This window comes from Tachypleus tridentatus, chromosome 1 (assembly GCF_004210375.1).
Source record: "Tachypleus tridentatus isolate NWPU-2018 chromosome 1, ASM421037v1, whole genome shotgun sequence".
Taxonomy (NCBI): domain Eukaryota; kingdom Metazoa; phylum Arthropoda; class Merostomata; order Xiphosura; family Limulidae; genus Tachypleus; species Tachypleus tridentatus.
This window is the reverse complement of record NC_134825.1, coordinates 61,284,713-61,312,499: the sequence shown is the minus strand read 5'-3', so window position 1 is coordinate 61,312,499 and position 27,787 is coordinate 61,284,713. Positions and strand designations below refer to the sequence as shown.

Genomic DNA, 27,787 nt, shown 5'->3' with positions numbered 1-27,787 from the left:
TTTATATTACCCAGGTGTTTTTAATTTAATAACTGTGTTGGAACTTATTACTAAATTCTGTTTAAAAGACAACCATACTGTTCTACTAAAATTAAAATGTAATTTTTACTCAATTTATTGCCATCAAACAAGGCTCTTCATCTATTTTTATGAAGTCCATAATGGAAGGAAGGTTAGGAGTAGGCAGTGAAGAAGTATTTTACCCTGAACACTTTTAAACAACATAATAAATATTATGTAATATTATATTAATGAACAAATTTTACCCTATGAGTAACACTTTAATAATTTAACAGTGTAATTCTAACAAAATACCCCTATTAACATTTCTAAACATCTGTGAGACAGTATACACCAATATTTTTCTACAATGTTATTGTTTTTTTCCTTCTAATATTTGCTCACTTTTTATAATATTTTGTTGTATCTTGCAGGTTGCCAGTTGAAGTACTGTCACAAAATATACACTCTAAAACAGCAATTCACTTGTAAATATATTCAAAAGCTAAAACTTTGTACTAATGGAACTAATTATGAAAATACACAAGTAATGAATGCACAGGACCTACAAATAACAATTAGTGGCAATAAAATTGTGAGCTAATTAATGGTGCAAAACATTATCACAGAAGATATCAATAAAAATCAAGTATGTTTCAAAATGACTCTTTGCTTTTTGTGTTGAATTTTGCACAAAGCTACACGAGAGCAACCTGCACTAGCTGTTTCAAGTTTAGCAGTGTAAGACTAGAGGAAAGATAGCTAGTCATCACCACTCACTTTCAACTCTTGGGCTACTCTTTTACCACCAAATAGTGAGATTAACTGTCACATTATAATATCCCCACAATTGAAAGGGTGAGCATGTTTGGTGTGATGGGAATTCAAACCTATGACCCTTAGATTACATAGTCAAGTGCCCTAACCACCTGGCCATGCCAGGCTGTTTTAGAATGCACTACCAAGTTCTACCACCTCCACCCCCATACTATACCCTAACCTCACATTTCATAACAAACTGTAATAAATGCATTTTACAAAATCAAGCTTGATCAACAAAGAGGCAAAAAATATGCAGGCAAGGCAGTCAAATGTTGATAAATTTATTTTGAGTCAATCAAAATTAAGGTCTTTCATCAGATGAGTATATGGCATATTCACTGAATAATTATTGGTAAACATCAGTTAGATTAACAACTCTGAATATATAGAAAAGCCAGTGCATTTTGGTAAAACATTACAACAATGGCTTTTATGTCATGTTACTTAGTAACAAAAGTATAACCTAACAGTCATGTACCAAAGTACAAAACTGGAAAAAATACAGTCTCCGTTGATTAAAGAGATTTGTTTTTGTATAAAGCTTTGGTGATATAATGGAAAATAGCTTAATTCAGAAGTGATGCAAGTTTAAAATTGAATCAATATTTTTATTTTCATGATAAAGTTTATGCACCTGGCTCTAGACTATGTGATCCCACACTACTTCTTTAACCTTATTATATCAACACTCACTACACTTATGTTTCATAATAGTTTTAATACAAGTCAAGAATGCTTTATGATGCCAGAAAATGCTTTAAGTCTTGGTGAATCCATCATTTGTTAATGAATCTTCAGTATTAGTTGGACATTTTTTAAGTTGCTTACTTTGAAATCCAAGATATCTTCAGATCTCTAAGTGCTTCAGTGAACATTTCTTCTGGTGTCTTTTCTTTTTCTGTGTGTGTCTTGTTTAGAGATGGTTTTTTTGGAATTTCAGGAATGATATACTTGAAACTATATATGTCCTAAAACATATATTTACACATACATAATAAGGTTTTATTACCAACTTTAAAATTTAAATATCCACTAAAATAACCAACTACAACATTTGGTTTTATAGTTTTATATCCTGATACAAATCTATTCTACTCCACACACAATATTTCAACTGACTTACTTCTGTATTGCAATTTTTACATAAGTAAAATAAAAACCTTCATTTACATATAACATTAAAGTTAAACTTTTTTAAACATACACACATTCTTCAAGTCACATATACTACTAAACAGTGTTAGTTTTTTTAGTACATATTTTTTAAAGAACAAAGAATTTTATTTATGAATGATTATAAGCTAAAATGTTTTGAAAAGTACACTGGTATTATCAGCATTGTCTTCTTTTATCTGACACAAAATCTTCTTGAAATTATTCATCCTTCCTTCAACACATATAAGAAATGAGCATTAATACAATAAACAAGCAGCTTACAGTTTTAACTTCATAAATGTTATCATACGGTCACATCATCCAAGCATATGTATTAATCCTGTGCACGTGGGTTTGTCAAAGTGCACACACCACAACCTTTTTACAACTGAATTCAATAATTTTATTATCAGTTTTTGTTAATAAACTCAGCTTCAAATTTATAATTAAAATTCTTATATTATCAAAATTTGAATCTCTTCATTTTGAAAGGGAATGCTTATATAAGTTCCAATCTTCATTGCTTTGTGTCACAAGACATATCTGGCACTCTGATTTCTTTTCTAAAGAATATTCTTCACCCTATCTGTGGATTTTGGAATGTCCAAATAAACAGAAATACAAACTACAGATATTTATAACCTGGAAAATAAAATAAGAATCTCCGATTTTCTTAACTTTCTGAAATATAAAAGAAATTTGACTTCCCATCCAAAAGTAGCTTTAGTGTAGTTTTTAACTCATGTTGTACAAAATAAATACATGTTTATAATCAATAGAGAAAGCAAAATTAAATGTATTACTTCATATATTTGTTTGTTTCAGCAGTAAGAGTGAATAATCTACAAGAAAATGACATGAAAAGGCAACATTCTGGGTAGAAATGGAATTTTTGTAATCTTATTATAGAGTAGTTAGGAAACTTGAAAAATCATAGTATATATTATATTCTGCTTGATATATTTTGTGTTATAAAATGCATATCTGAAAGTTTCATGAATTATTGTCTGGACAACCAACATAGTGACAGCAGGACAAGTGTGCCATGACATTGACAGCAAAAGACCTAATTACAAATGTAAGTTTAAGTTTATGCATACCTTATTTATTTTTAATATTTTTAATAAGAGTCATAAAATTGCACAAATTATAAACTTATTTCGTTAAACAACAAAACTTCAATAATAACTTTCTCAAGATTATCAATACCATAGCTCAATGAAACCATGTGCATATAGCATGACATTATCATAACTTGTATGTTTGTCTACACTAAGCTATACCATTGTGATAAATTTATTTCCAGGTTCTGCAAAATGATCTAATGTACAGCGTAAAGTAATACAACAAAAAAAAAAAAGATAGATATGAAGGGGTTAGAAGCTGCATTTGTTAGGATAAATAAATGTAAATGTTTCTTACAATGTGAAACCATTCCAGAAAGTGTTCTTTGTTTTAATTTATATATTTTTATCTTTTTCATTTCACTATGCATTACTGATTTTGCTGCAGTTAGCAAAGTATAGAAAATAAAAAAAACAAATATTAAGTTTTGTATTCATTTTGAATGTTCTATACATTATACAAATGAAATATGAATGTTTAACAAAGAGTACTTTCATTCTTAGCATGAAAACTGTCTTTCACTCAGAATTACTTAGTAAAGGCTTTATAAATTCACAAACAAATCTTTAATAAAAACGATTTATTAATAATCTTTTTTTCTTTAAAAAACAAACACAACAGACTAGTAATTTTTACTAAAAGCTTACTACATTTCGTGAAGATACATTTAAGACATTATGTTATAATGTGTACACTTATATGGTGGTCATAAGGCTAGTCACGTTGACTAAACTGTAATCACAGTTAATTTATAATTTATTTTCATATCAACCACTTGACAAAGAAATAATATGTAATTTTTAGAATTATTGGAAGTGTTTTACTCTGATTTTAAGTTAAAGTTTCCTAGGAATACCAAGGAACATCAATGGTTTGTTTGATTTAGTCCAAAGCTACACAATGCATTACCTGCATTCTGTCCATCATGGGCAATTATACTCTGAATTTTAGTGTTTCTTTAAGTCCATAAACTTACTTCTGACCTATTGAAAGATGCCAGGTTAACAAAAGTATTTAGTTTTGTTTTTTTTTTAATTTAATGTAAATCTTATAGAGATTTAGTTATTAAGGTGGTGTTTTCAAATAAGATATGAAGAACTGTTATATAAATGTCCATATATGTGAATTACCATGAGCTAGACTAATGTAAATTATGAACTATGAATTTGCTGTCTGCAAAATAACAAGCACTATTTTTCATTATATTCTACACAGAAAAACACTTAGTCTTAATCAAAGTACAAACATTCTTGAAAATTAAATTAAAAGAACATTTTTTACACAAATCTGATGATATCTTAAAAAAAAAGAGGTTATTAAAACAGCCATTTAGACAATATGACTTGAATGTCATATATGAGCATTTTTTTAAAAACAGAAAAACAACATGCATCTTTAAACCAGATGTCTAAATACTGGTTAGAAAAGACTAACCAATGCTTACTCTTATCCAATACCAGCTCAAAGATGGTTTTTGTATCTTAATCAAATATTTTCATTAAATACTAGTTGTCCACAGTTTTTTGTACCATTCCATTTTGGGAAATTCCAATTTTGCTGAATTCGTTTTATGATTTTTTTTTTTTTTTCAAAAATGAGTGTATTCATTTAACTCATGTTTATATGGTGAGCACCTTTTGCAAGCTTGTGAGATATAATTATAATTAATTTTTATTATGATAAAGCATTTGTATTAGGCTTATTACATATTTTAACACTGCATTCTTTATCTAATCCCTAACAGATTTTTAAGAATTAGAAAAGTGTATAGTAACAGCATTCTGACTGCACTGTGTTTGTCATATATATTGTTGATGATGTGTTTCACTCAATCCAGAGTTCATCTTCTTTATCTTTACTGTCTAATCTACTTTTTCCATCAATGAAATCTAATATTTTACCCACAATACAGAGAGTAAATATAGGTCAGTTGGGATACTAGTATTATCCACTTCTAATTATTCAAAATTCTAAAGGGACTAGATAAAAAATACAGTATTAAAAATATAATAACCTCAATACTAATGCTTTATGACAATAATAATTAATTATAACCATTCTTCACATGCTTGGAAAAGGTATTCACATCATAACAACTGCTGTTGTTACAGTTGGTATGTATAAAAAGTGTTCTGACCACTACTGTGCTTGCTGTATCCCAGCCAGCCTGATGATTTCTATCTTTAGGTACAATATTCCATGTACATAATAGATTCAAATCTCTTTATATTTATTTGTAAGACAACTGACAATCACTATGGGATTTTCAGGCTTTATTGCCATAGACTCATACCAACAAGATGAAAAATTCTATCAACTGTTTGTTTAGATGAAAGTTTGAAAAGTATTAAATAAAAGAAATTAGTTTACACCTCACAGTGTTTTTGTTTGCAAGTACAACATTTAGTTTAAAGTTTTCAATCTAACTGATTCATTACTCTGGGTTATTAAGATTCTAATATTGAAAGACAGTTTTCTACTGTATAATGCTATACCATTTCAAGTGATTATGCATATAAAATCAATTCATCTTTAACAAATGGTAAGCTAAATACTTCATTTAAATCTAACAAAAGCATGCAATGAAGCAGAAAGCTTCTTAAAGCATTTATATAGAATGCTGTAAGTATAAAACTTTCCAATAGAATTTTAAGCTGAACAAATTTTGAACTGAATTGTCAGTTTCCTCTCTACACCACACTGAGCACATACATACAAATACAATCATTTTGGGTTTTAAAAATCTGTTTATAATGTCAATATTTTCCTCTCAATGTACCTGTTGTTATTACTTGATTGGATAATAATTATCTAAGAGTATCTATATTTCATGAACCAACAGATTATTTAAGTTAAACAATTAAGTATTCATCAAAAGTTATTTTATTTGTTAACAAGTTTATGACTACAACTACACAAAGAAAACTCCAACCACCAAAAGAATTACACTAGAGTCTAATTTATCTATTTTAAGAACAATTCCACCTTTCAGAGAATTTCTACAGAGTTAATGTAAATAAAAAGATATCCAATATTTGGATTCTAAAGGCCAGTAAGCAAAGCCAGCTTTGTTGCATACTATCAACAGTGTTGTTCTTTTATGAGAGCCATAGATTCCAAACATCAAGTAATTTGAAAATGTTCCTACAAATACACAATTGATTAACAAGTTCAATATGTGAAAATGCAAGTTTCCTTCACTATTAAGTTCTTTCTGCTCTCTTTCAACTGACACAACAAGAGTGCTTTATGTAAACAAAATTAATAATACAAATTTATTTTCATCTTCCTATAGAACAGCTAGCTATCCAGACAGTTCTACTCAACAAGTCCACTTTAGTAGTTGTTTAGCATATGACAACTGTAACCTTATACTGTAAGGCTTTAACATTCACTATATTATATTTCATTCCATAAATAAAACTAGTAGATAGAGTTGTTTAAGATTTGACAAGAAACTTTGTAAATGTAGTATGCAGTTTGAGAAAAATAAAATGTTTAATTTTTATTTGTTCTACTATTTCTAATAAATAATTCGTTATTTATTACATTTATTTATACTCAAATTCTGAATAGTTCACCTGCAAAGTGGTTTTCATTTTGATTATAAGAATACTATTTAATATTTTAAAAATTTCATGCTCATTTGCATATCCTCTATAAACTACTAAATTAATATAAAAAAATCTCCATTTTCTCTACTATGTTACTAACTCTAGCTATTATCATCAACATACTGTGCAATGAAATGTTTAAGATTGAAATGGAAATATGTACTTACCTTCGTGAAATTCACATAATAGTCTTAAAATATTTTTTGGTTATATTAATAATTTCATGTCTTTATCTTTTAATTTATAATTTATTTTTAAGGTTTTATTTTCCTTTCCAATTCTTTGTCTTTTATTATTTATGTCAATACATTAACTGATATTTGTGAGCAATTATAATGTTATAATCAACATGTTCTGGGTATAGACATGTTTGCAGCATGTAAAATGATACTTGTGTGTTCCATATCTTTAAAAGACTGCATGAACTAGATAATTACAGATAAAAAAAAAAAAACATTAAACCTTTCATATGTGAATTTTAAAAGACAAGTAACACATAACTAATTAAAATACAAAGGTGAAACCTAACTGCAATTTCACTGTCTATCCAAGTAATATATATACAGTGAGGAACAACAGTTAAGTGCTCGGGACACTCCTACCCACAAAGAACATAAAAAGAAACTTTGCTTGATATTTGAAAAATAATTATTACTTCTATCTCCTTTAACCCTCAACATACTAACCATGAAATCTGCTCTTTTTATTATAAGCATACCATCCATGTATACAAAAGGTGTTTCTTTTTTAGCAACAGATTACTTTGGAATTTGGAATGTGAACCTGACGTTTAACAGTGAGTGGTGTGGAAATATAACCAATTCCTAAGTACTTGTACTGGTGAAATATAAAACTAATGTCTCTCAAATTTAACCTAATATTTGCAGAAGCTCATCTAAACAGAGTAATCTGTAAAGATACATATGCAACAAATCCTAAGGTCTTTCAAGATTACTCATGCCACATGACAAAAAAACTGAATATTTGTTTGTTTCAGAGATTTCTTTCAAAATAAAGGAATAATAACTAGAATAATATGAAACTTTGAATTATAAAGTATTTGATAATGCTGATTTTGTTAAATTACATTGACAGTAAAGTATATTAGTTAAATTTTGAATGTAACTCAGTAACATATTGTGATATATGCAGAAAGGAACTTAAAAATAGTAACAGGTGTTACAGGGTTAGAACTAGTTACTAGATTTAACTACAATTTGTTTAAGTCAACAATAAGTTTATTTACACTTCAAAAGATCTCACAAAAAGTGAAAACGAGACAATGATTTTAAAACTGATTTCCTCATATCCTTCCAAAAACAACTGGAAAAATTATCAGAATTTTGTGGACTACTCAATTAATATAATGCATGTTGATACTCTTTTCTAATGTTTCACTTGCATCTTGACACAATGCATGTTGAAAATAATAAAATGATTGCATATTGATACTCTTTTCTAATGTTTCACTTGCATCTTGACATAATGCATGTTAAAAATAATAAAATGGTTGCATATTGATTGATTGATTGATTGATTTAGTGTTTTATGGCACAAAGCAGCGAGGCTATCTGCGCCAGACATTCGGTAAAAATGTAAAAAAATAAATAAATAAATAAATAAATGTAGTAATAGACATAAATGGAAATGAAGGTAAAACAAAAAAGTATAAAACCAATGTTGACACCTAGTCTACAATGTTAAGATAGAAGGCAGAGTATAAGAAGTTGTAAGGTATTTACTCTAGCAAAAAGGTAATGATCATAACCCGCCAGGAAGATTAACAGGTAAGTTCAAGAAGTTGGCCTTTCCAACCACCTATTAACAAAATGTAAAAGAATAAAAGTTTTAAAAGACACTCCATAAAATCAATCACCTGAAGTTGGCCAGGTAAGTTCCAGTCCTGGTCCAGTCCTGGTTCGGGTTATGTGTCATAGCAGCTATTATCAAAATGTAAAAGAATAAAAGTTTTAAAAGACACTCCGCAAAATCGTAATTATGAGTAGCCAAATGTCCAGTAAAAGGATAAAGTCAAGTAAATGGAGTAAAATTTGTAAAAGTAAATGAAGGTAAAAATAAAACAGCAATTAAAACAGAAAATGGTGTAAAAACCAATGGTGACATCCAGTCTTCAAAGTTGTAAAATATTTACTCTAGCAAAATGTTAATGATCATAACCCCCAGGAAGACTAACAGGTAAGTACCGTCAAAAACCACCTGGTTCCAGTCACCTGAAGTTGGTCTTTCCAGTCCTGGTTAAATGGAGTAAAATTTGGGTTATGAGTCAATATGGCCAGTACTGGTAAAAAAGTTAAGTAGTAAAAGTGTGAAATGATATGCAGCAAAAGTATAATAACAACTGAAGTTGGTCTTTCGCCAGGATGACTAACGTAGTAGTTCAAACGGATAGTTCAAACAGGAGCGTTAGTCACCTGAAGTTGGCCTTTCCAGTCCTGGTGTCGAAGTTATTTAATGTTCTGGCCATTGTCCAATGTCAAATTGAAGGAGAGAGATTAAAACTGTAAAAAAGGATCCACAATTAAAAAGGTGTAATGAATAAATATGCAACACTTAAATGAGATTAAAAAGGTTAATGGTCATTAAAAAATTAAAAACATTATCAAGGTGGACAGAGTCACCATCACCAATAACTCTGTCCAATGTTACAGATTGACCCTGGGAAAAAATATGTTTAAAATATTGCTGTCGTTGAGAATTGTAACGATGGCAAGAAAGTAAAACGTGGCTGATAGTGATTTGAGTGTTACACAAACTACACATTGGTGCATCAGTTCCAGATAAAAGAAAATGATGAGTTAAAAAACTGTGACCAATGCGTAGCCTAGTGAGAACAACTTCCTCCTTCCGAACTTTACGGAAGCTAGATGGCCAAAGTCCAATTTTGGGTTTGATTTGAAAAAGTTTGTTGTCACGTTGCTCATTCCAAGTGGACTGCCAGCTGGCACGGAGCCGAGCCTTGAAGACAACACCATAGTCCATGTACGGAATAGGCATAGGAGTGATGGTGCTGAAGCAGACATATTTAGCTGCCATGTCTGCAAGCTCGTTCCCGCGAATACCAACATGGCCTGGTATCCAGAAAACTGGATTGAAGTAGCTGCTAATGAGAAATGGGCCAGTCGGTTTGAATATCAGCGAGAATAGGATGTGAGCTAACGTAGCGATTCCAAGGCAAGTATAGAACTAAGCGAATCAGTATAAATAGTGCAGTTGGAGTACTGCTCAGCTGCAATATGATCCAGGGCAAGAGATATGGCATACAGTTCAGCAGTGAACACAGAAGCTGTAGAAGGGATTCTGCGCGCAACTACTGACCCATAGCAAACCATAGCAGAGCCCACTGAATTACCTGATTTGGAACCACCTGTATAAATGGGAACTGAATGATTGTTTGAAAGATATTCATTGAATATAAGACAGTACTTCCAATCTGGAGTATCTGCTTTTTTTTAGGTGACTGAAAGAAAGGTCACATTTGGGGGCTGTAATAAGCCATGGTGGGATGGACAGACCTGTGGAATCTGCAATGTTATCCAAGGACAGACCCAATTCATCCAATTGCTCCTGGATGTGAAGGCCAAACAGAGCAATGACAGATTGTCTGTTCTGAAAAAGTACTGCCCACCGAGGAAGGAAAACACATTTCCAGGTGGGATGCTTTGGTAAGGAATGAAGTTTTGAAGTATATTGTAAAGATAGTTGCAAACAGCGAAGGTGTAGAGAAGGTTCATGAGATTCAATGTATATACTTTGAAGTGGAGAGGTACAGAAAGCCCCAATGCAGAATCAAAGTCCTTGGTGATGAATGGGGTCCAGCATCTTTAAGGCCGAGGGTCTGGCAGAGCCATAGACCATTGATCCATAATCGAGTTTCGATCTAATAAGAGCACGATATACCTTTAACATTGAACAGCGATCTGCCCCCCAACTGGTAGAAGAGAGAACACGGAGGATGTTCAGTGCTCTTTTGCATTTGACCGGAAGCTGCTTTAAGTGTGGTATAAAGGTCAGTTTACGATCAAAGATAAGCCCCAAGAACTTGGTCTCCGGGACCACTGGCAGCAAAACTTCACCGATATGAAATTCAGGATCAGGGTGAATACCCCGTCGACGGCAAAAGTGCAGGTATACAGTTTTGGAGAGAGTGAAATTAAAGCCGTTCGCCAGAGTCCACTTCTGTACACAATTGAGGGCGGTTTGTAGTTCCCCGCTCAATATATCTCATGTTTGATGACTGACATGAGATGTGAAAGTCATCGACATACAGCCCATTCGCAACAGTGAGAGGGAGTTGTTCAGTGATGGCATTTATCTTTATACTGAAGAGTGTAACACTCAATACACAGCCTTGAGGGACTCCAAGTTCCTGTACAAAAGAACGGGAAAGTGTCGAACCCACACGAACTTGGAATCTCCTGTCCATTAAAAATTTTTAATAAACATGGGTAGATGGCCACGTAACCCATATGTATGGAGGTCTCAAAACGCCATACCTCCATGTTGTGTCGTAAGCCTTCTCTATGTCAAAGAATATTGATACAAGATGTTGGCAGTTGAGAAAGGCTTCTCTGATAGATGTTTCAAGATGAATTAGGTGGTCTGTGGTGGAGTGCTGTCGACGGAACCCACACTGGGTGGGCGAGAGGAGGTTGTTTGATTCAAGGAACCAAACAAGACGAGCATTAACCATCCTTTCTAATGTCTTACAGAGACAGCTCGTCAAAGCAATTGGACGGTAGTTTGAAGGAATCTTGGGATCTTTCCTTGGCTTAGAGAAAGGTAAAATAACAGCCTGGCGCCAGGCATCAGGAAAACATTCTCCTGCCAGATTGTTGAAAACAATTAGGACATCAAGAGAAGCAGGAGATAGATGGTGCAGCATGTCATAATGAATATCATCAGGTCCAACAGACATACTGGCAGACCGATGAAGGGCCATTTTTAGTTCCACCAGGGTAAAGGGACAATTATAGTCAAAGAAACAGTCAGTTCGAAAGGAAAGAGGTGATCGCTCTGCCCGAGTCTTGATGGCCAGGAAGGTGGAGGAACAAGCAGAAGTGCTAGATACCAGGCAAAAGCTTTCACCTAGAGTGTTAGCGATGTTCGAACATCAGTCACCTCCTGACCATCAGAGAGTAAGATCGAGAGGGGATAGAATTGTAGTGTCCATTAACCTTTCAATCCTGTCCCATATGATCTTGGAACTGGTGGTAGAAGATATACTGGTTGTGAACTTAATCCAAGATTCCTTCTGGCTGTGACGTCTTACCCACCTAGCATGTGCACGGGCCCTTTGGAAAGCAACCCGGTTTGAAAGTGTGGGATATCTACGAAAAGTATCCCAGGCCCGCTTTTGAGCCTTCCGTGCTAAGTGGCAAGCAGGATTCCACCACGGACGAGGATATCGTGGAAAACGTGTCGAGGTTTTAGGAATATACTGAGCAGCTGCATGTGTAATACAGTCAGTTACCGCTGCTACACAGTCGTCTATTGATGGCTGATTTACGATGGCAGGATCAAGTTCTGCGAGAGCAGTGAAAGTGGACCAGTCTGCCTGATCCAGCTTCCACCGGGGCACGCGGGTAGGATGGCATCGACCACGGCCAGTCTCTCTCAAAAGGATCGGAAAATGATCACTGCCTAGTGGATTACTGTCAACCCTCCATGAAAAATGGGAGAATAATGAAGGGGAGCAAACTGAGAGATCAATAGCGGTAAAGGACTGACTAGGTGCATGAAAGTAAGTGGAAGAACCAGTATTGAAAAGAGAAAGATTGTGATCAGAGAGCATCCCCTCTACAAATCGGCCCTCCCATCAATAATAGCACTTCCCAGAGGGATGATGTCCATTAAAATCCCTAGGATTAGAAATGGAGATGGCAATTGTTCAACAAAAGCATCAAGATCTGATTGATCATATGTCTTTCCAGGGGACAGGTACAGAGAACAAACAATGATGGTATGACCCAAGGAAAAACGGATAGGTACAGAAAACAAACAGTGATGGTATGACCCAAGGAAAAACGGATGGCTACAGCCTCTAAGGGTGTGTTGAGTGATAAAGACAGGGTGGGCACATGTTGATCAACCAACAGTGCCACCCCTCCATGTACTCGACCATCACACAACCTGTTATTTCTGTACAGAGAAAACTGCCGAATGGAGACAGTATAAGCAGTTTTGAGAAATGTTTCTTGTAAAGAAAGACAAACAGGATGGTAGGAAGCAATCAGCGTTTTGATATCATCCAGATTAGAACGTAAACCTCGACAGTTCCATTGTATCAAGGTGGCCATTTTTAAGAACGGGTAGGTGAAGTGGCTGGAGAACCCTTCGGTTTACGACCACGTCTTTTTTCTTTACTGTCTTTAGTCGGAGGAGGTCTATCAACCTCCATGGATCCTGCTCTGTGTCGGGTGGGCAGGTTTTTGTTATTGGAAGGGGAATCCAGTGACTGAGGATGCGAACGAATAATTGTTTTGTCTCTTGTGGTGGGAGAAAAAGATGTATCAGAAGAAATGCCTGTATTTGAAACTGAAGGACGTGGATCTTGAGGTTTGTTGGAAGGTATGGGAGGAACAGAGATAGAAGTGGAAGTCGATTCATCAACCTTTTTAACCACGGAGGTCAAAAGGCTTTTCATTTGTTTTGAAAACGATTCTCTTGGAGGCACAGAGAGATCTGTCTGCACTCCCACTGTAGTTGTGGAATGAAGTGCAGCAGCATATGTCCGAGATGGAGTTGTGGACAGCAATTTCCGAGCCTCAGGATAACTAATGTTATGTGTCGTTTTCAAACGCTGCACCTCTTTTTCCTCCAACCATTTTGGGCAAGAATGAAAGTAAGAGGGGTGAAAACCATTGCAGTTTACGCAATGTGGGTTCATGTCACAGTCATAGGCATCGTGGTCCTTACCTCCACAACGAGCACATGTCAGGGAACCACGACAGGATGTCTTTGAGTGGCCGAATCTCTGACATTGGAAACATCGAAGAGGGTTTGGTATGTATGGCCAAACCCTGCAAATGAGATAACCTGCCTTGATGGTGGCAGGTGCACGTGGTGAAGTAAATGTTAAAACGAGGGTATTTGTTGGCAGTGTAATTCCATCTTTGCAGTGGAGATGCCTCACTGCAGAAACTCCTTGAGTGGAGAGACCAGCGAGAATCTCTGACTGGGAACGTTCTTCAAATCCCTTTCAAAAATAACTCCTCATGAAGAATTCAAGGTAGCATGGGGTGCAACCTCAATAGGTATATCCCCAATTGCCTTTGAATTCAAGAGGAGTTCACTGTGTTGGGATTTGGATGTTTCAACCAATATGTCACCAGATCTAAGTTTCTTTACTGATTTTGGAGAGCCAGCAAGTCCCTCTAGTCCCTTTTGAATAAAAAAAGGGGACATTTGCCCTAAAGGTTTTTTCCGAAAAAGAATGTAATATCAGAAAATGAGGTACGTGTGTTACTGATGTTGAAGATTGCTGTTCTGAGTATTCAAGACGTGGTCGCTTACACATTGACTGTTTTTTTACAATTTTATTTAAATTTTTTAGAGGATCCATAGGAAAAAAAAAAAATTGTGGTACCCACTGACCCCACCCACCATGGAGCCCTACAAGGGGACACACTACAAAGTCACGCAAGGACAATGCAGCAACGCCAGGGTTTCGTGAGCACTATACCCAAACACCAGCATCAGGCACAATGTCCACAACACCCGTTGAGAACTTCCAACACTGGTACTTGGTTGACTCTAGCCCAAGTGGACCAGCCGATTGACCCAAGGGGGGCCACCCAAAGGCCGCCCGTCTACAGGAATTCGAGGCCAAAGTGGTGTGTTAGGGTTGCACCCCTCAACCACCAGGATCCTCTCCTCCCCTTCATGGGTTGCCACGCACGGCAAACACGTGGGTGGATGTTTAATCCACACCGAGGGGGTTGCATATTAATACTCTTTTCTAATGTTTCACTTGCATTTTGACACAATGCACATTCATTTTCTCTTAGTTTTATGTCATTTAAAGTCAAGATAAATGTCTGAGATGAATCTGGTAACTAAGAAAGAACTAAACAAAGTGTTACAATGTTTAACTTACTTTCATTTAAGTTTTATGCACATAAAACTAAATTTTCACCACATGTATTGAGAGTATTAATGCTTAAAATTTTATGAATTAATCACTGCTATTATTGTAATGAAACTAACATTCTTGTTCATAATATAATAAAAAAATTTTCAATGAAGTACAATAATGATTTGAATTTCTAATGGACCCTTAAGTTTGTTTAATTTTTAGCATAAAGTGTTTCTTAATGCTTTTCTAACACACATACACACAAAAAGAAACACACACACTAAACTTACACTTTTCTTTCCGAGATCATCTTTAGCATACGTTATTGTGCCTGTTAGGTACTGGCCAGCAGTCCAACATTTAGATAATCTATGGATAAGAAACATGACACTTATAACCTTTAATTAAATAATAACCTGATGTAGACATTCAAATATTTCAAATAATAATAAGTACAGCTATTTATGTTGTAAACACAGCTGTTTTTAAGCCCAAAATTATTATGTAAAATTAATGAATGTGAATTAACAATGTGAATATTTTTAGAAATACTATTTTTGTCATTTAAACTGATTCTTTTATGCTTAAGCTTACATCAAAGCTAGTTTACAACATGAAGGAACAATATAATATAACAGTGAGTATCTGGTCAGTGATGAAACTTCAAGTTGGAAGTTATGGCTGTTTCAGTGCTTTAAGATTATCATTTTGTACCTTCTATTGTTAAGTAGCTTGACATAAAGCCCTTGTTGAAATGCACTGTTACCAAAATACATTGGCTTTTTCACTACTATAATACGAGATGAGCAATATAATTTAACAGTGAGTATCTGATCAATGATGAAGCTTTCTTGAGTTTAAAGAGGCAGTTAAGGCTGTTACAGTGTTTTAATATGATCATCTTGTAACAACAGTAACAACAGAGTCAACAACAAATGGTTTAAAACAACTCAAGGAAATAAAAGAATATAAAATTACTCTTTAATGTCAAAGATAACTAAACATACTACAATATCTTACAAAATTATGAGTTATAGATAATTTATAAGTTTTTACAATATATTGTTTTCGAGAGAACAACGTTACAAACCACTGCATTAATGAGTGCTTTCAGATTAATCCATATAAAAAATACAAGCTTTTCATTAGCTTTATTTCACATGTTCACAACTACTTTTGCTGTGCATAAGTTGTTATGACGTCAGTTATTAACCATTCAGGACTTTTAAAACCACCTATCAATGATCTTTCTGACTCAATTCATGACTGAAAACTCCAAAAAAGAAAATGCCATATGACCCAACAGTATGATATATTTAAAAAGAAGGGTATGAGAGTGAGAAAAAAGTGAGGACATAAAACATATTTTACTCTACATGAATGTTGGTCTTTCATAATCAAAATAAATTCTCCAAAGAAAAGTCAATATTAAAGCAATGTTAGTTGTTTACCTACTTCGTTTATGGGAGGTTCTAAACAAGTGGTTGAAAAAATCCTAACCTTTAAGTAAATAATGTATTTTATTTACTCCAAATGAAATAATAATAATAATACACATCCAGAAAAACCACTGACAAAGTAACCAAAGTAGTGCTCTATTAAAGCAAACAGCAAAAATTCACAAAGTTTACTGTTTTGCAGAAGAGCCACCTCTACATATGCAACCAAAGAGGATTCCTTTATGTGTAATAACTTAGGGTCCATAAGATCCACTGTTGGTAAAACAAGACTGTATAAACGGTTTGAAACGATAAAGCTAAAGAGAAAGAGATGCTTAATTCATCTTGGATGTATAAACACTGAAGGAAATGTCAAACTTATGGAAGGAGAAGACAACATTAAAGACTAGATGCATTAATAAAAGCATGCATTGCAGACTCACAGCCCAAACCCTGCATTAAAACTTAGCACTGATAATTTTCAAGTAAAGAGCATCTAAAAGAGGATGGAGGGTCATATCAAAAAATTTCAATTTTTGAATATCATGCACAAACCATGGAAAGTCACAAATGTGATTTTTATAAGTTAAAAGTAAACTTAATATAAATAAAATTACTTTAAAGTTACAGAATATCTGGAAAGTTCAGGTCAACCTTGCAGAGATTAACATATGGCTATGTAAAGGTATACTCATGTTTAAAGCTTTGAGCTTTATACAATGTTTGAAATGTAGTGTTTTTACCTTAAATATGTATGTTGTTCGAGTAATAAAATAAGCATAAGTGAAACAATAATATATAAAAGATATCAGTACAGTGGTTTATTCCTTAACTAATCAGCTAATAACAGATGAGACTATAACAAAATTGAAATGTAGATAAAAAATTTACATTTTAAGAATGTTTAACTTTAAATGTAAGTCACATAGTAAATACTGGTTAACACCTGATTCTTCAATGTTTTAAGGTCTAATGTGATGAAAGTAACATAGTAAATACTGGTTAACACCTGGTTCTTCAATGTTTTAAGCTCAAATGTTTTATTATTTTAAGTAAAAATGTTTGGTGGTAAAGACAGAGACTTTTCATTCAGTGCAGACAGCAATGAACACTGACAATACCTGACAGTTCATGAGGTAGGTGACTCAAACATGTTAATTTATTAAGAAATTATACTTTATTAACTATTTGAAAGAGAAATATTAAGCAAATACTGACTTTTCACTTGGTAGCGGTGTTATAAACACTGGGCATGTTGCACCAGGCTTAAGTATTGCTGTACAAAATTTCTTTCCCCCAATCAAGGCTTCTGAATGGTCAGCATAAATGTCTAATGAGAGAGATGATGGAAGCTTTGACTGAACTAATAAAGGCATGTCAGTTATTTTCTCCAAAAGAGAACGCTGTTCATGACGGACTTGGAGCTTCACTGTGTAGTCCCCCTTTTCAAGTTTGACTGAGTACTGAAAGTTCAAAAGATAAGTTTACTTTGAGTATCTCACACCTTTTATGAGTGAAACAAAAATATGAAATTTGCATAATTGAAAAAGTTACAAAATATTTGCTTCTCATTATAGTTTTAATGACAATGCTACACAAATTGGTTTATCTCAAACTACCTCATATTGAAAACAAGCAAGATTCTAAGACACAAAACACAGCTTAAGAATACATAATATTTATGAAAAATATTTAATTTAATAAACATCAAGAACTCTTATTTTTAAAATTATTCCTGAAATATTTACTCTTATGCAAAGTTAGCTGATGTACCAATGTTTACAACAGTTTTGTCTTTATTCAAGATTATATTGTTGAACAGCTTTATTATTCATTGTTACTCAACACTGGAACTGTCATATAGAGAGAAATTATTTTACTGACTACTGAAAGTTCAGTACATTTGCTAAAACTAGATAAACTTGTGATAAACAAAAACATATAAACTAGTTGAAGACAAGGAAAGTATTTAGAACTCCCTTGAAATTCGAAATAAACATAAAATATTATATAAACAGCATTTCAAATATATTATCAAACAAGCTGAGGTACACATCCTTTGCATGGGTTATAAACTTTAAAAAAATGTGGGGGTTTGCTATGATAAATAACACAAAAATCTTAGCTTTCACACAATTTATTTGTAACATGGTATTACAGCATTCATTATTGCCTTGCCCAAATTTTATATATGCTTTACAAACTTATTGTGTATATACTTAAAACATGATATACACTGTGGGATAGTCAGGGTGACTTTGTCAGAAGTGACCAAAGTAGTGGTGGCAGAAGTGCTTTTTGTTGCTCTACTTTCAACACCCAGTTATTAATGTCCTTCCACAGTGTTTCACGTGATTCATTGATTAATGTTTACTGGTCAGGCTAAAGTTTTAAAGTCATGGATCATCAAAGGAAGTGGGTGTAACTCAAGAAATGGTTCTTCATATCAGCCTTATGGTGGTTGATAAAGTAGAAACTTCATCTAAGTCTATGTACAATTGAAATAGTGGTGGCTATTGTTTCATTGCATTCCTCCAGAGAGAGTACTAATTTGTGTGCCTCCACACACTATGTGTATATTAAGTTACAGAAAATTAATGTTTTTTGTTGTGCAAGCATGTGTCACCATTTATGAAAGTAGTTAACATTAATTTATGTCAATACAATAAATATTCAAAAATAGCAATGATCGGGGTAGAGACAATTGTGAACCACCCAGTAACATGCCCCTTGTTCCAAACTATCATCTCAAAAAGTTTGGATGGCATTGGCCCAAAAACCTAGAAACAGTTAAATAACAGATAGACAAACACAATTTTTTGTGCTTGATATATACAGAAAAATCAGTTGTTTTCTATTCTTCAATGCATCAATAATAAACTTTCATGCAATATAATTAAAAATTATTAAATCCTACAATCTAAAAAAAAATGTTCTTACTTTTGAAGGGTAAGCATCTCCTGTGTAGATAAGCTGTTTGTTACAGTCAAATAACATCCACAGTTGACCCTCATATTCAGATTCATATAGGAGGTCACATAGTAAAGGACAGGATGGGGTAACTTCACACTGTTTCATCTTTGAAAAAAAATTACAAATTATATCATGTAAAACACCAAAATCTGTTCAATTATACAAAGCTTTATAAGCCATTCATCACACAAATTACAAACTTTTAGCCACTAGGTCTACAACATTCATATGAATGTTTGCTATATCCATAATGTATAGGCATAAATGACATCTTAAAGTTTGCCATGATAAAAGCAGTTTTCTATTAAAATAAATATTTTAGTGACTTCAATTTAGAAATTATATTATTTATTTCTGTTAAATCAGAGTATATTTATGTAAAAAAAAATTGTTTCTCAAATCTTGAGAACTGAAAGTGATCCAATAACAGGACTGGTTAATTTGTAATTCCTGTTCCAAAAGGAAAGTTATTTTTCCTTTGTACAAGAACAAATTAAGTTTACTAAATGCTTGATATACATAATTACTATTATAACAATATATGTTTGTGTATCAGTACATGAAACACTACACACACACACAACATTATAACAAGACCAAAATTCTGAATTATTATTCCATTACCAGTTCTTATTGTCATCCTCAAGTCATAATAAATTATGTTTGTAGCTATAGCATAGACCATGAGGATATTCCATCTAACAGACAAAATTCTAATGCCAATTTCAAACTCATCAGAAACTGAAGAGAGCCAGATAAGTGTTGGGAGTTAAGTGTATGAACCTACAACTTCTCAACCCCTATTGCCTTTCACTGTTTGCTTGCAGCCAATTGTGGGAAGCCAGTTACCCTTACTATTTAGATATAACCTTAAAATAGAATTAAATCACCCTAAAATCCTATAATGTAAAACTCATGTGTTTTTTTTTTTTTATTTTGTATTAAGTTTAGTATTGTTTTATGGGGCTGATTTTAATTATCTGTGGACAGGTATTCAATAGCATTAGATTCATTGATTTATATAGATAAATGTAAATACACACATACAAACACAAGGGTAACAACTTAGTTGACATATACAATGCTCAAGGACACCTTTAGTTCATAATCAAACATGATGTTACGTACACAGAGATCCTACCATTATATGCAATTATTAATATACAGATGCACCTAGCAGTAAATGAGTTTTTATTAATTAAAATCATATAATGTAAACATATCCATTTTTGTATATGGCCTAACACAGATTGTCAGCTTTCACTAACTTGCCCTGTTTCTATCACAAAAACAAGTTAATTATATTGTAAATACTCTTCAAGTGCATGGCATCTTTATTACCATCCACAAAACGCCAGGAAAATTTTTATCTTGCAATACTAAATGGTTTGTTATGACACAAATTAATACTAATAACTAAATCACATTTAACTTTTCAACCTTCTAACGATCCAATAATATGCAGTATATTGAATCACAAAAATATGCCTGATAACAACCAGAAAGTGCACATGACAAATTAGGGAGTGAACTGAGGAATGATTCACATATCTTTCACAACTTAGTTATAAATGTGAAATCAACTATGAATATATATTAATATGTAACAGAACATGAATAAGCATATGAAACAAGATTTAAACATTAAAACCATGGTATTCTTACATTACTTATTATAATGTATTTTAAAATCTTGGTATAATAAAATTAATAAACTTAATAAGAATGAGAATGCTACTTATTTAAAACAATGATTACAAATGTGTACTGATGAAGTCTTTGTCGGATATCCAGAGTCATAACCATGTATTTTGTTTATCTTTTTTCTTTTGTATGGTATCATTAATTCAAAAGTATACTGTATGAAAATTTTAAAGACATGTTTTTCATTAACATTAGATTCAAATATGTTGAAGTGGTATAACAATTTTCAAAATTTAGTCAAAAATATCATCATATTATTTCAAAGTATTTAACAGCTGTTTTTGGAAAAATAAAGTGAAAATACATAACCATATCTAGTAAAAGATCAAAGGAAGAGTTGCACTATATCTTTGTAAACTTTGGGGGAGGGAGGGTATGTATAGTTAAAATAATTTATTCATTCATCCAAGCACTTAAAACTCTACTGTAAATACATAATAAAGTATGAATTTCACTCAAATTCCTACCAACAGCATTCAGACATGCAGGCAAGAGCAGTCTGCTGAACATAATAAATGATGGAACAGTCTGCATCTGGAAGTGTTTCTTTAAAATTTTGATATATATTAGGCATTTCAATATGCAAACAATTTACAAAGAACACCCATGGCAAACAGAATACAGCCCACATCATAACACCTTCATGTCACACTGTTCACCCACCTGCTCCAAGATATGCTTTTACAACAGGATTTACACTAAGCAATACAGTGTTATGCATTCTTTGGATAATGCACAGTTTGCCTATCCCAGACTTTGCAAAGTACAAATATTTAAGAAGAGCCTATCACACAAACATCACAACTAGTATCCTTTTAGATGTGACCATACTGAAAATAGTAGTCACTACAAGTCATTTACTACCAATCTGAATGGTTTTAAATGTTTTTCTGTTAAGTAACTAAAAACACTCAATGGTTTCCTTCACCACTAAAAACAAACATTGTGACAACTGTATATATTATTCTGGCAAATGTTTAGTAACCTACAAGTCATATTTTGGCTAATTTGATAAACTTGGACATTTTGTGAACATATTTTACACTATTAATCTGCCTGCCTGCCTGCTATATGACTGAATTTATGTTAACTGGATTTCCTTGTAGGACGTGCTGTAAAGCTCGAGTCATCTATTAAGAGATGTCACAATACAGTTTTTTTTTTAGACAGACATGCACCTTAAAAGTCAATGAATGTAACATTAATGAATTAAGTTTGTGAAAGTTACTTTAATATGCTATAAAAGCATGTGCAGAACCAGGAGGTGATAATTGTTTAAAATCTAGAGTAGGAGCATGTTTGTATATATTTCAACCATTTTTATATTTTCTTCTAATACAATGTGTTGGACGTTAACATGTAAAGCTGTTAGATGATATAAAATACAAATATACAATGAATAATGGCAAGGTGGCTACAATTATATCTTAGAGATACTTAAAATAAGTTGTTCATAAAAATCACAAAAGGACTAAAGTTCTGTAAAAAATAACAATAATAAAATTACAAAATGGCTTATATACAATGGTGAAGGTGTAGTTCAATTGTAAGCCATATATCTGTCTGCCTTTTGGGATAATATCTCGACATCCAAGTGGCACCAGCTTATTCTCTGTTGGTCTCAGGACTTGAACATGATGCTTTAAGCATACAACAGGTAAAGCTTCTTCTTGTTTTAGCAATGAAGCAATTTCTACACGGTGGATACCATCAGCTCCTATCTAAAAAAAGAAAAGTTTTATTTATTTTTCCAATTGTCATGTTCATATGTCAGACAAACTACTAAAAATAAATTAAACAGGTAGAACAACACTTTCCCCAAACACAGAAAATAAGTGAAAACAAAGATGAAAACAGTTAAATAGAGGCCTTAAAAATAGCTTGTACTCATAACTTCTCTTTCATTCTATTTTACTTCATTTATTTTGTTACCATCCCCAGTTATTTCTACTATTTTTAAAATATATTTATTCACATATATTAGTTCTGTAATTCCATACAGTTTACTTTTATTCCAGGAGGCTGGTATGAATGAGATTAAACCAAAATAAATGCTCATTATATTAAATTTTCCAAGAGCTTTGCATGGTGATATTTTATTATCTAGTTCCTATAAGACAATAATTTTCACTATGATATAATACCAAAGGGAGATAATAATTTGAAAAATACCTTTGTATTTCTTGAGTATCGGACTTTCACCAGAATTGTAATCAATTATTATAATGCAAATCCATTGTTAGAGTTTACCAAGTTTCCCAAAACCAATTCCAATACCAAAACAGTTATTGAATAAACTTATCCTCCCCAATAGTTCAGTCTGAGGGTTTATAACACTAAAAATTCAGTTTCAATACCCATTATGGGTAGACAACAGAACTCGTTATGTAGCTCTGTGCTTAACAACAAACAAGCAACAATTAAACTTACTATAACACACAAATATATAGATATTGGTACAGTAAAACCTTGATATTAACAAGCACCTTCAAACAGAAACTACACCATCAGAGGCAGACCTATTCATTTTTTTTCTATTTTCTACCATTAGTAATCAAACTAAACCTTGCAGTAACAGGTATCTTGATATTCTGGATTAATGGCAGTGTCATTACTCTCATTTCCTATACAAGCACTTGATAAAGTGCACAGTTAACTTTGTGTGCATGTACAATAAACTGATGAATTCTAAACGTACCACAAAAGCAATGATTAATATTCAAACAGTTGCAAAGTTTATTGAATTGGCATCAAAACATATACTATAATAAATGTAGATTCAAAGTGCATTATTACTACTCTGAGTAACTCTCATTATAAACACTGAAGGGTACATCAACTGATAAATTCTACATTGTATTCACAAAGAAGGAGCCTAGCAGTTCAAACTCTGAAGAAAAATACTTTAAAACTTCATGAACAATAATAATGAAAAAATGGCAAAGCTAATTTATCCCTGAGACATGTTGACAATGCCTCATGTCATGGTAAAGTGGTTGGTTGTTTATGGTGCTAAACAACTTATAAAATACAAAAGTAAAATATTATAACAAGATCAAAATGAACCAAGTGAAAAACCAAATAAAGTTCCAAAAGCTTAGTAAAAAAAACTTAAATACAATCAAAGAGGTAAATAACCCATAAATATTTAAAAATAAAAGTAAGACAGACAGTATCACCACAACCAATGACACTGTTCAACATCAGTGGTAAACCCAGGGAAAAGGCATATCTAAAATGGTGCCATTGCTTAGAAACTTAACAATGACACAATGTGGGCTCTTATAACTTGAGTGCCACAAAAGCCACACATTGGTAAATCAGATCCAGGTAAAAGAAAACGATGGGTTAAAAACCTGTTACCAATATATAACCTCTTTAGGACAACTTCCTCCTTTTGATCATCGTGGAAATAAGTTGGCCAAAAAAGCAAGAGAAGATTTGATCTGGAATAGCTTGTTATCACATTGCTCACTAAAGTCAATTGCATTTGGTGTGAAGCTGAGTCATCAATACAGGACCATAGCCCAATGTGGGAAAGGCATGGTTGTGGTGGCACCAGAGCAAATGGATTTAGCTGTAGTGTCAGCAAGCTCATTCCTGTGAATACCAACATAAACACGTATTAAAAAAAACGAATACTAATAAAAGATAGAGGAAAATGAGTCAGCCACTGTTGAAAATCAACAAGAACATGGTGAGAACTTATGTTAAGCAATTCCAGGCCAGTAGAGAGCTAAGAAGGTCAGTGTAAAAAGTACAGTTGGTATACTACACAGCTTCTACACTGTCCAGGGCAAGAAAAATGACATGCAACTCGACACTGGACAAAAAAACTGAAGAGGGGATCCTGTGAGCAGCCACCAAGCCACAACAAACCATGACAGAGCTCACAAAGTCACCTGATTTTGAACTATATGTATAAATGGGACAAGAATGGTTTGAAAGATGTTTGGCAAAGAGAAAACAGTACTTTGAATTGGAAGTATCCAACTTCCTCAGATGACACAATGAAATGTGCTGATCAGTTGAGACAGCAATGTCATCCAAGAACAGACCCAATTCAGCCAGTTGTACCTGGGTATGAAGGTCAAAAGGAAGAATAGTAAATTGTCTATTTTGAAACAGCATAGCCAATAAGGAAGAAACAACCCCAAGTGGGATGCTAGAGTAAGGACCAAAGTTTAGAAGCATACTGCAAAGAAAGTTACAAGCAGCAGAGGTTTCTAGGACTTACAATACATATTTGAGATTGGAGAAATGCAAAGCCCCAGATGATAAATGAGGTTCAGCACTTTCAAGGCTGAAATCCAAACAGTTGTGTAATGACAGCATTAATATTCACACTAAAAAGTGTGACACTCAAAACACAGCTCTGAAGGACTTCAAGTTCCTGTAGAAATGAATGGCAAATTGTTGATCCAAGTAAAAATTCTGAATAAAAATGGGTAAATAGCCATGCAACCCAAGTGAGTACAGGTCCTTTAAAGTGTCATAAGTTTTCCCAGGGTAAAAGAACACAGAAACAGAATGTTCCCTCTCAAGGAAGGCTTCCTCATTGACATTTCAAGTCAAATCAGGTGGCCCATGGAGAAGCTCTGTCAAAAGAACTTACAATGGGTGGGCAAAAGGGGGTTGTCTGATTTGAGAAACCAAACAAGATGAGCATTAACTATTCTCTCTAAGACTTTAAAGAAACAGTTAAAGCAAATGGACAACAATTAGAAGGAATATTTGGCTCTGCCCAGACTTAGAAAAAGGGAGGACAACAGCCCGGTTCCAAGCACCATCAGAAACATTCTCCTGTCAGATCCAGTTAAAAACAGTAAGAAGAATAACAAGAGAGGTTGGAGAGACATGGTGGAGCATTATAAAGCGAACATCATTAGGTTCAACCAATGTACTGCCAGACTAATGAAGAGTAAGTTTCATTTCCACCAGCATAAACAAGTGATTATAATCATGTCATGAAAAACACGTGAAGTTCTTAGGAATAGACTGAGCAGTTGCCTGAACAATACAGTCAGTCATCACTACCACATAGTAATCTATAAATGGCAAACAGATGATTGTAGGATCAATTTCCAAGAAAAAGAAGAAGGAGATCCAGTCAGCATGGACCAACTTCCACCATGGCTTTCTGGTCAGGTAGTATCAACTACAGCCAATCTCCTGCAAAACTATAGAAAAATAATCACTGCCCCATGGGTCACTGTCAACTTCTCCAATGAAAGAAAGGTAAAGCAGATAGATAGATCAATGACAGTAAAAGACTAGATGCATGAAAATAAGTATAAGAACCAGTAATGAAGAGTGAAAGGTAGTGACCCAAAAGCATATGCTGAACAGAATGACTCTTCTCATTAATAACAGTGCCACCTCAGAGGATAATGTGTCCATTAAAATCTCCCAGGATTAAAAAATGACACAACAACTGTTCAGCAAAGCATCAAGATCTAATTCATATAAGACTCTCCAGGAGATGAATAGAGAATAAACAGTGATGGTATGACCCATGGAAACATGGATGGCAACAGCCTCCTGGAGTATATCATGTGGCAGATTGGGCACGTGCCAGTCAATCATGCACTGATCCATCACACAACCTGTCATTCTAATATAAAGAAAACTGCCAAAAAGTTACTATATCAGCAACTTTCAAAAATGTTTCCTGTCAAGAAAAACACACAAGATGATAGGAATTAATCAAGAACTTAATCTCATTCAAATTGGAATGGAAACCTCGACAGTTAGACTATATCAAAGTGGCCATTTTTACTTAGGTAGAAGAGAAGTGGATGGAGAACCCTGTGGTTAATAACCACATCATTTGTCTTCATTTAAAAAAATGTCTTTTGACCTCCATAGATCCTGCCTTGGGTCAAGTGGTCTCTGTCAGTAGACACAGACTCTAGTGACTGAGGGTGTGAACAAAATTCTTTCTACATCTTGGGGCTAAAGAAGGTGGACTTGGGCAGCCACCACAAGCCAGGGCCATAGGACGTAGACCAGGGCAGACACTGGAAAGAATGGTGGAGACAGAGAAAAGAGTAGACTGATTTGTCAACTCACTTATCCATAGAGAACAAGAGACTCTTCACATGTTTGTAGAACAACCATGTTGAAAGCATGGAAAGATCTGCTTGCACTCCCACTGTAGTAGTGACATACAGTGCAGCAGCATACATTCAAGATGGAGTTGTGGACAGTAACTTCCAAGTCTCAGGTTAAAAAATATTGTTAACTGTTATTAAACACTGTACTTCATCCTCCTTCATCTACTTAGAACAAGAACGCACTATGTGGCTCCCCCTATTCAATTCTACTGAACTATCACTTCAAATTTTGGCAAAGAATTGAAGCACCATTTTTCCAGTAGGGAGGAAGGTAGTAAAGTGTGAGAGGAGGTAAGTAACTATTAAAAATACATTTTTAGTATAGAAAAACCATAACTTCCATAAATAACTAGAATCTCACACTGAATAGGTCAAGGGACTGGTGTGAGGGAAAGAAAAAAGAATCATTTGAAAAAGTCTGAAAAAATACACAAATACTACAAAGTAAAAAATGAAAACAAAAGCATTGAAAATTTAGTACAAATGGTTCAAGATGATTACATCTAGGTAGATCCTAAAATAAGATATTCTAACTTAATTAATATTGTTCTCTTACCATAGTAATGTTAGGTTGATTTGGTTTAAGACCATGAAAAGCAATGCTGTAATCTATAACAATATCATGTGAATTTGTCCACCATCTTGCTATACACAACTCTGATGTTATGTTGTCCTGAAAATATAAAACTTAAACATTCTTATATCAAGTAGTTGTAATTTTTCATTAGCATCTCTTATGCGAAA

General features: G+C 33.4%; 1 protein-coding gene across 7 annotated transcripts in view; it reads right to left on the bottom strand.

Moving 5' to 3' along the window:
* Positions 1-27,787, bottom strand: part of TppII (Tripeptidyl-peptidase II) — a 136,845-nt gene that overhangs the window by 16,514 nt on the left and 92,544 nt on the right. For 6 of the 7 annotated variants that reach the window (XR_013027949.1, XR_013027950.1, XM_076500244.1 and 3 more), the window contains exons 19-24: positions 27,600-27,716; positions 22,451-22,648; positions 19,191-19,328; positions 17,469-17,713; positions 15,102-15,180; positions 1,651-1,790 (exon numbers count right to left, since the gene is read on the bottom strand). Coding sequence is in view for 5 of the 7 variants with exons in the window: in XM_076500244.1 (XP_076356359.1) it covers positions 1,651-1,790; positions 15,102-15,180; positions 17,469-17,713; positions 19,191-19,328; positions 22,451-22,648; positions 27,600-27,716 (917 nt within the window). In the remaining 2 variants the exon portion in view is untranslated. The remainder of the gene's footprint in view (positions 1-1,650; positions 1,791-15,101; positions 15,181-17,468; positions 17,714-19,190; positions 19,329-22,450; positions 22,649-27,599; positions 27,717-27,787) is intronic. The other variant, XM_076500254.1, reaches the window with a different exon arrangement.